The following is a 10075-nucleotide window of genomic DNA, read 5'->3' as shown; positions in this document are numbered from 1 at the left end:
AAAAAAAAAAAAAGTCGGGTGCCAGTGACTCACACCTGTAATCCTAGCTACTCAGGAGGCTGAGATCCAGTGATCACAGTTCAAAGCCAGCTGGGGCAGGGAAGTTCATGAGACTTTTATCTCCAATGAAACACCAAAAACCTGGAAGTAGAGCTGTGGCTCAGGTAACAGCACTACCCTTGAGTGAAGAAAGTTCAGGGACAGTGTCCAGACCCTGAGTTTCAAGCCCCAGGATCAATACAAAAACAGAAGAGGCAGAGATGGGGGGGGGCGGGGAAGAGCAGGGGGGGTGCTCAGGCCTATAATCAGAAGTAGAGCTGTGGCTCAAGTGGTAGAACATTAGCCTTGAGCTGAAGCACTCAGGGACAGCGCCCAGTCCCTGCGTTCAAGCTCCCATGACCACCACCAACAACCAGAAAAAAAAAAAAAAAAAGGGAGGAAGGAGAAAAGAAGGAAGGCAGGGAGGGAGGAAAGGAAGGAGGGAAGAAGGTGGGAAATAAAAGACTTTGTCATTACTCTACCACATGGTTTTCAAGCCTGGCTGTTTCTATGGTAAAGCCAGAAGGCCCTAAATGTTTTGGAGTAAACCACATGGAAAAGAAGAAAATACCAGCGGCCAAGGATCCTGGCACAGCCAGCAGCTGCCAGGAGTAGTGAGAACAGCCAAGGTTGGGCCATACACGCACAGCCATGTCTGCTGCGGGGTGATAAAGTGTGGGGCTCCAAATCCTGTTGGCAGGCTGCCTAGTCACAAGGCTAAGAACACTCTGGTGACCAGAAGAACTGCCGCCCATGATGAGCAAGCCCATCTCGGGACAGCGTTGGTTCTCACGTTATTGGACCTGTTTGTTGTATGCCTGTATTACAAAGTTCTCAAATTTGAATTTTGCAGTCTTTCCAAGGTTTGGACAAAAAGAAGACAGGGGGAAAAAAGGTCTTGCCTCAAGTTAAATGTCTGGAAATAACTGCTCTGAGCATTCTTGCATTTCCTACCTCACATGACCATGACTCTAGAATCACAAGGTTTTACCTCTCTGTGTATGTGTCTGTGTCTCTGTGTATGTGTCTCTCTGACTCTGTATATCTGTCTGTCTTTCTGTCTCTGTTTCTGTCCTGGAGCTTGAATTCAAGGTCTGGGTGCTGTCCCTGAGCTTTAAAAAGAAAATAAAACTCAAGGCTGGCACTGTTAGGATCCTTCACAACCCAGTAGACCATGTGGAGGCAGGTTGGCCCAGGAGAAAGATTATAAGGTTTATTAGAGGGACTATATCTCCCCAGGAGAGGGAGCAATAAGGCATCTGCTCCCATCCAGGTGGGTAGCTCAGGGGCAAGTTGCATGCTCAGGTAGGTCTGGCAGAGAAAGGGAGTGGCCAGCTATCTGGTGGGGGAACTCTAGGGCAGGGAGGAGCTCAGGTCTGCAAAGAGCTGAGGTCTGGAGGTGGGGGATAATGCTATCAAGCACTCTACCACCTGAGTCACACCACTTTCACTTTCAATGTTTTGGTGGTTAATTTTATATGAGTCTCATGGACTTTCCTGCCTGGGCTGTTTTGGATCTCAATCTTCAATCCTCAGATCTCAGCCTTCTGAGTAGCTAGGATGATAGGTGTGAACGACGGGCACCCAGCTTATCCTCATTTTTTTTTTTTTTTTTTGCTGGTCCTTGGACTTGAACTTAGGGCCCAGGTACTGTCCTTGAGCCTCTCTGTGCTCAAGGCTAGCACTCTACCACTTGAGCCACAGCACTACTTCCAGCCTTTTCTGTTTATGTGGTACTGAGGAATCGAACCAGGGCTTCATGCATGCTAGGCAAGCACTCTACCACTAAGCCACATTCCTAGCCCCTTATCCTCATCTTTATACATTATATTTCCTAAATAGAAGACTAGCAAGTGCTAGTTTTAGGCAAGTGCTCTACCACTGAGCCACCTTCCCAGCTCAAGTGCTAGTTTTAATAGTCCAAGCTAGGCACCGGTAGCTCATACCTGTAATACCGGCTATTCAGGAGGCTGAGATTTGAGGATTCTGGTTTGAAGCCAGCCCAGACAGATGAATCTTAGAGATCCTTATCTCCAGTTAACCAGAAAAAAAAATCCAGAAATGGAAGTGTGGCTCAAGTGGCAGAGTGTCAGCCTTGAGTGAAAAAGCCAAGTGAGAGTGCAAGGCCCTGAGTTCAAGTCCCAGTACTGGAAAGGAAGAAAGGGGGGCGGGGAATGGAGGAAGGGACAGAGGGTGAAGAGAAGGAAGGAAGGGAAGGAAGGGAAAGAAGGAAGGAACGGAGGGAAGGAAGGACTGATTCCATGTCATAAGTAGCTATCCCCAAATATTGAAGTCAGGAGTCAAGTACTCATGCTCACAGATGCACAATTCACAACAGGCAAAAGGTGGAAAAAGGTACAGGTGTCCATGAAAAGATGAGTGGATGTTCCATCCACACTCTGGAACATGACTCAGCCACGAACAGTAAGGAAATTCTAATAGGTAAGGAGTGCAGCTCAGTGAGTGGTACAGCACTTTCCTGCAATGCACAGACTCTGTTCATATGCAGCACCACAAAAACCAAGCAACATTAAAGAAAAAAATCAACAGATAAGAGGAAATTTCCAACTCTATTATAATCTCAAGGGACCACCATCTATCCACTGCTCACTGTTGACAAAAATACTAGTACATCCCATGGCTACATGGCTCTTTGAGTGTGGTGCTGTGGGACAAAGCAAGCACTTACCTATCATGAAAAACCCTGAGTTTATCCCCAACATAATAAAAAGAGCAAAATAAGTTAGAGGCAGGAGCCGCTGGTTTATGACTATAATCCTTGTTACTCAGGAGGCTGAAATCTGAGGTTCTTCATTCAAAGATAGCCTGGGGAAGAAGTCCATGAGACTTTTATCTTCAATTAACCACCAAAGAGCCAGAAATAGAGCCGTGGCATGGCTCAAGTGGTAGAGTGCTAGCCTGGGAACATAAAAACTCAAGGACAGTGCCCAGCAAGTTTCAAGCCCCAGAATCAACACACACACACACACACACACACACACACACACACACACACAATTAGTAGGCCATTATACCCGTAATCCAAGATATTTTGGGGAAGTAGTAGACTAGGGAGGATTTAGCCAGGTGCTGGTGGCTCACACCTGTAATCCTAGCTATTCAGGAGGCTGAGATTTGAGGATCCCGGTTCAAAGCCAGCCTGGGCAGCAAAGGCCGTGAAACTTACCTCCAATAAAACTACTAGAAGGGCTGGGAAGGTGGCTCAGTGGTACAGCACTTGCCTTGCATGCCTGAGGCCCCTGGGTTCGATTCCTCAGCACCACATAAGCCAAAAGAAAAAAGCCGGAAGTGGCGCTGTGGCTCAAGGGGTAGAGCGCTAGCCTTGAGCTGAAGAGCTGAGGGACAGCGCCCAGGCCCAGAGTTCAGGCCCCACGACTGGACCAAAAAAAAAAAAAAGCTAAAACCACTAGAATACTGGCACACACACACACACACACACACACACAGATAAAGGTTTGCTAGTCAAATCACAAAGAGAAGAAACTCCTGTGGTATGCATTACCAGGCTCAGAGGCAGTGTCCCTTTAGTAGCCTGCCCAATGGACAAGGGGAAGAAGGGGTCACTCCTTGGTCAGTTCCCTGTCCTGCTCCAGTTGTAGGGGAGAGTGACCCCCTGCCAACCCCTCCCCCTGGCTCCACCAGCTCTCACTGATTGGTCCCCCAGCTGGGCCCAGCCACCTGTTGCTGCCTGTCTCCAGCTACCCTCCCATTCTCCATCCTGCTCGCCAGGCCTAGCGCGGAGGCTGAGGGGTAAGAGGGGCTGGAAAAGACCTAGGTGGAGGTTGGGTGCCCAGGGTCTTGGAGAGGGTATCTTCAGGGTCCACTATGGTCCCCAACTCCTGTGACTGACAACCCCCTTCACCTAGAGGCCCAGATTCCTATCTCCCTGTATGTTGATCCCCTCCCCCACTTACCCCTCTATGGTTTTAGAAACCTAGGGAAGGGTGGTCTTTTCTCTCAAGGATGGGGACACATTAATGCTAGTAGCTAGAGACCATGGGGTCCCTAAAAAAGCAAAAAGAAAGGCTTTGGGTCTGTTTGACTTTCAACTTGGCAAGAACTCTGGCCAATGACAGGATCTCCAGCCTCAGTTTCCCTAGCTTCCCTGTGGGAACAGGAGTGGTGAGAGGAGCAGGAAACCTAGCATTGGGATGGGAAGAGTCCAAGACCCCCCTCCCCTGTCAATCCCTATAGCCAGGGCCAAGCTTGTGGTTGCTGCTGTGATTGGCCCCCAGCTTCATGGAGTTATCTGGCCGGGGAAAGGGCAGGGGTTAGTACTAGGAATAATGGGTAAGGATGGTCTGGAGGGAGACCTCCATGGGAGCTAAGACCAGGGAGGGGCTAGGCCACAGCCTATTCTGTTCTGCTGGCCTTGGACACCAGATAAAAATAGTCCCTGGTCTCAGAGAACATGAGCTGGCCCTAGTGCCTGGGGCTCTGATGGGGGCTGTGTGTCTCTGACTCATTGCTGTGTGACCTTGGGTGGGTTCCAGGCCACTCTGAGCCCCAACAGCCTTCACTGCTGCATTTAGAGTTGTTACAGAGGATGGGCTGTAGGGAAGAGACTTTGGCAGACATTGGGGGAGGTAGGAGGGAGCCCTCATAGGCCCTGAGGTCATGTAAGACTGAATATGAAGGCCACTGGACAGAGAGAAAGACCAGCGAAAGCTTCCAGGCAAGGGAAAGGGGCTGCTTCATTGCTGCCTAGAGCCTCAGGGTCACACCCAAGTATGACAGAGCAAGAATCCCTTTTTGGCCAGTCACCGATGGCTCATGCCTATAATCTCAGCAACTCAGGAGGCTGAGATCCCACGATTTGGCTTGAAGCCAGCCTGGGCAGGCAAGAAAGTCCATAAGACTCATCTGCAATTAACCATCAAAAAAAGCCATAAGTAGAGCTGTGACTCAAGTAGTAGAGCACCAGCCTTGAGTGAAAGAACTAAGGGACAGTGACAGGCTCTGAGTTCAAGCCCTAGTACTAACACACACACACACACACACACACACACACACACAAAGAATTCATTTTTACATACTCTCCCAGCCACATTCTGGATCCATTACTGCTTCAGTCTCCATGACAACCAGAGCTTCGGAGGACTTGGATGGAGGACTGGGCAGCTGCCTGGTCAGTGACAACCTCTCTGCGCTATTGGAGCCTTGCTCAGGCCGGCTGCGGGAAAACAAGGCTCAAGGTACCTTGACCATCATGTTGAGCCATACGGCTTAGCCCCAGAGACTAGTCCCTCATTGGACTAGCTAAACTGTTCTTGGTGTCCAGTTCAGGGCCCATCAGTGGTCTGTCAATAGCCCAGGTGCTGGCTACCACTCAAGTGCTGTTTGTCTTTGGGCAAAGCTGTCTCTGAGCTCCATCTCCTTTCTCATCATTTATTTATTTTTTCTATTTTCTTAATTTCTCTTGTTATTGCATATGCAGAGGTTTTATTTATTTAGTTATTTTTTGTGTACTGGTCCTGGGGCTTGAACTCAGGGTTGGGCTTTTCCCCTGAGCTTTTTAGCTTTTTTGCTCAAAGCTATCACTTCTAACTTTTTGGGAATTAATTAGAGATCATAATCTCACAGACTTTCCTGCTGGGGTTGGCTTTTTGTTGTTGTTGGTGGTGGTCATGGGGCTTGAACTCTAGACCTGGGCACTGTCCCTTAGCTCTTCAGCTCAAGATGAGCACCCTACCACTTGAGCCACAGCTCCACTTCTAGTTTTCTGGTGTTTTAATAGAGATAAGAGTCTCATGGACTTTCCTGCTCAGGCTGGCTTTGAATTGTGATCCTCAGATCTCAGCCACCTGACTAGCTAGGATTACAGGAATGAGTCACCAACACCCAGCTTCCTTTCTCATAACCTACCAAGCCAGGTACTGATGACTCATATATGTGATTAGCCTAGCTACTTAGGAGGCTGAGATTGAAGACTGAGATTTGAAGCCAGCCCTGGTGGGAAAGTCTGTGAGACTCTTAAAAAAGCTGGAAGTCAACGTGTGGCTTAAGTGGTAGAGTGCCAGCCTTGGGTGAAAAAGCTAAGGGGCAATGTCCATACCCTTAGTTCAAGCGCCAGAACTAGCACCATTAAAAAACTAACAAAATAAATTAAGCAAGCATACTATTTTCTTGCCTAGCACAGGCAGTGTGGCAAGGCAAGGTGGAACTGGGCTGGGCATCCCACATCCTTTTTTTTTTTTTGGTGCCAGTCCTGGGGCTTGAACTCAGGGCCTGGGCACTGTCCTTGAGCTGCTTTTGCTCAAGGCTAGCACTCTACCACTTGAGCTACAGCGCCACTTCTGGCTTTTTCTGTATATGTGGTATTGAGGATTGAACCCAGGGCTTCATGTCTGCTAGGTAAGCACTCTCCTCCTAGGCCACATTCCCAGCCCTGGCTAATCTTCAGTAAGGGTCTTATGGACTTTTCAGCCCAAATGGCTTCAAACCTGGATCCTCAGATCTCAGCCTCCTGAATAGCTAGGATTAGTGATGTGAGCTGTGGACACCTGCCCATCATCTCATAATCATGATTCTGTCTCTTTTCTCACCAATAGCCTCAGCCAGGCTGGCAGCCTCCAGCAACTGGCCCCATGTGAGTAGCTGGGATTCTTGGTGTTGGGGAGGAAGGTTAGCCAAGAAGGGAAGGGGCATTCTGCACCCCAAAGGAAGGGCTGGATTGGTTCAGAACAAAGACCCTTCAGAATGTCTCTGGATTCCCTATAGGACCCTCAGGAGCTGGTTGCAGCTGGTGATGTGGATGCCAGGCCCAAAAAGATGGAAAAGGAATCTGTAGCTGGTGGGAGCCGAGGATCAGGAAAGGAGACAATGAGAGCTGGAGCGAGTGAGTTTACAGCCAGCATGAGTGAGGTGGGGGTGTGCCAGGACTGGTATGGAGAGCAGCCTGGGGTTGGGTCCTCAAATTTGAGGGACTTAGGGGCAAGGTGGAGGAGGATTCTGGCTAACTCCAGATGTAACATACAGTGACTACTGAGTACACCAGCCATCATGCCACACTTGGGGGCATCTCCTGATGCTATACCCAAGCATTGTTCATTGGGACCCAGGTACAGCCATATGTGGCCAACAGCTGTAATGTGTTTTTTCTTTTCTTTTCTTTTGCTTTTGCCAGTCTGGGGCTTGAACTCAGGGCCTGGGCACTGCCCCCAAGCTTCATTTGCTCAAGGCTAGTACTCTACCACTTGAGCCACAGCACCACTTCCAGCCTTTTCTGTTTATGCGGTACTGAGGAATTGAACTCAGGGCTTCATGTGTACTAGGCAAGCACTCTCCCACTAAGCCACTTTTCCAGCCCAAGGTGCAATGTTGCAGGTCACCTGTTGCCCCCTGCACTTGGGAAGCCAGCACTTTGGGGACCAGTGAGTAGTTCACACTTGCCTTGCAGCTCCCCGCAGTGGCCCCACACGCAAGAAATCACAGACTGCGCCACCTTTGCAGCCACCACCGCCACCACCACCAGCCCTGAGCGCGGAACTACCCTGGGGAGATCTGTCACTCAACAAGATCCTGGTACTAGCCTCACTGGTGGCTCTGTTGGGCTCAGCTTTCCAGCTGTGCCGAGGTGAGCCTGGCCTCCCCCAGAGATGGGGTGGGGTTAGGACTGGCCTGTGTGTCCACTGCTCCAGGAAAGGTCCTTAGACACACTATGGGGGGGGGGGCGGTGTCTGTGCGCCTTCTCTTCAAGGACTGAGTCCTGCACATACTGACCTGAGGCCACCCACACCTTTCCCTTTCCTTAAACCTTACATGCCCCCCCCTCTCCATCCTAAACCTTTCACTGGGGACCTGTGAATAGGCTGTAATCATTTACCATTTGGGGGGCCTCATTCACCCCCAAGGTCAATTCTGGGCTTTCTTGGTACTTTGCATGGGTCTCTCTTGCTTTCAGCAAGACTTGTACATCACATCCCCTTTATCCCAGCGTGGGCCTTATGAACAGCCCCCCATCCCCTTCCTTTGTAGTGTGTGGAATTCCCGGTGCTGCTTTCCTCCTCCTCCTCCTCCTCTTCCTTTTCCTTCCTCCCTCCTCCTCCTCCTCTCGCTCTTCCTCCTCCCCTCCTTCCATCTCTTCCTCCCTCCTCCTTTTCCTTTTTCCCTCCTCCCTCCTCCTCATCCTTTTTCTTTTCTTCTTTTGGCTTCAACTCAGAGCCTAGGTGCTTCTAGATTTTGAGTGGTTAATTGGAGATGAGTCTCAGAAACTTTTCCTACCCAGGCTGGTTTTATCCTCAGATCTCAGTCTCTGGAGTAGCTAGGATTACAGGTGTGAGCTACCCAGCCTCTCCAAAGGATCCAGAACAAAGGCTTTTTACCTAGGAAACAATGAGGCCCAGAGGGGAGAGGGGCTTTCTCCATTAGGGATCCAGAGAAGGTGTCAGTGATCACTTTGGGGAGGGGTTTGGCAGGGGGCAGAGGCTGCTTCATCTGTCCCCTGGGAGGAGAGCCTAACTGGGGGGAGGGGGGGAGAGAGAGAGAGAGAGAGAGAGAGGGACAGAGAGGGAGGGAGGGAGGGAGGGACAGAGAGGGAGAGAGGGACAGAGAGGGAGGGAGGGAGGGAGGGAGAGCGCTTGCGCAAGCGCTGGTGAGGTCTGTCCCCTCCCCCAGGCTAACCCACTTTCCCACCCTGCTCCTCAGACGCTGTGGTTGGGGAAGCTGCTGTTCCCACACCTGCCCAGGAGCCATGGGTCCCACCCAGCTCACCACCCAAAAAGCCAGTGTTGCCACAAGTAAGCACTTCCTTTCTCTGACTGGGGGCTGCAGTGGGGCGCTCATACAGCGGGAATGAAACCAGGCTCTCAAGGAGGTGGGTCCTGACCCCAGTCCCCCTACACTATCCATGTTGCAGCCTAAGCCTGCAGCTCGGGCCCTGCCATCAGAACCACCTGCACCCAAATCGGTGCCCCTCGTGCCCCAGGTGGAGGTAGAGGACAAACCTGAGGTTCCCCAGGCTGCAGAGATCACTGAGGAGGAGCAAACTTCCCTCGGCCACCAAGAGCCGCTAAAAGAGGAGAAGCCGAAAAAGGAAGAGCAACTGAGGAAGAAGCAGCTACGGAAGGAGGAGAAACTACGGAAGGAGGAGAAGCCACGAAAAGAGAAGCCTCGAAAGGAAGAGAGGCCACAAAAAGAGAAGCCTCGAAAGGAAGAGAGGCCACGAAAAGAGATGCTGTGGAAGGAAGAGAGGCCACGAGCCTCCAGAGAGTCCCGGGAAGCCCTGCCCCAGCATTGGGAAGCAAGGGAAAGGGGACATCGGCCATGGACTAGGGACTCCAGGGATCCCAGAGACTCCAGTCAGAGGAAGAAACACACTTGGGCCTCCCCACACCACCGACAGGAGGAAGAACAACAGAAGCACCGCAAGGGTAAGGGGCGGGGCTGAGCCTGGGTCCCAAGCCCGGATCCCAGAACCCTGCTGTGGCTGTCACAAAATACATTTTATGATGCCCACAAATTTTATTTTGCTCCAGCAAAATAAAGTGTTGAAAAATACTGTGTTGCTAACCTTTTTTTTTTTTCCTTCCAGTCCTGAGCCTGAATGCTTTGCCAGTCCTGGGCTTAGATGCTGTGCCTGAGTTTTTTTTGCTAAAGGCTAGTGTCTACCACTTGAGCTCCACTTGCAGCTTTTTGTTGGTTATTTGGAGATAAGAGTCTCACAGAGCCAGCCAGGTGTGGGTGGCTTACACCTGTAATTCTAGCTACCTGAGATCTGAGGATCACAGTTCAAAGTCAGCCCAGGCAGAAAAGTCCCCTAAAGACTTTTTTTTTTGGTTGTGGGGCTTGAACTCTGGGCCTGAGTGCTGTCCCTGAGCTCTTCAGCTCAAGGCAAGAGCCCTACTACTTGAGCCACAGGGCCACTTCCGGTTTTTCTGTTGATTAATTGGAGATAAGAGTCTCATGGACTTTCCTGCCCAGGCTGATGTTGAACCTGGATCCTCAGATCTCAGCCTCCTGAGTAGCTAGGATTACAGGTGTGAGTCACCAGTGACAGGTTCCCATAAGACTCTTA

At 50.6% G+C, this 10075-nt stretch overlaps 1 protein-coding gene across 1 annotated transcript; it reads left to right on the top strand.

Annotated features, from left to right (window-relative positions):
* The first annotated feature begins 5137 nt into the window (after positions 1-5137).
* Jsrp1 (junctional sarcoplasmic reticulum protein 1) lies at positions 5138-9448 on the top strand. Its single transcript, XM_013022704.1, has 6 exons — positions 5138-5255; positions 6612-6649; positions 6781-6898; positions 7460-7636; positions 8707-8798; positions 8918-9448. Exons 1-6 carry the CDS (start codon positions 5138-5140, stop codon positions 9446-9448), a joined length of 1074 nt encoding a protein of 357 aa, XP_012878158.1.
* Positions 9449-10075: the final 627 nt, after the last annotated feature.

Source organism: Dipodomys ordii, unplaced genomic scaffold, assembly GCF_000151885.1.
Source record: "Dipodomys ordii isolate 6190 unplaced genomic scaffold, Dord_2.0 Scaffold64, whole genome shotgun sequence".
Classification (NCBI taxonomy): domain Eukaryota; kingdom Metazoa; phylum Chordata; class Mammalia; order Rodentia; family Heteromyidae; genus Dipodomys; species Dipodomys ordii.
Note: the sequence above shows the minus strand (reverse complement) of the source record. Positions and strands in the feature narration are given on the sequence as shown.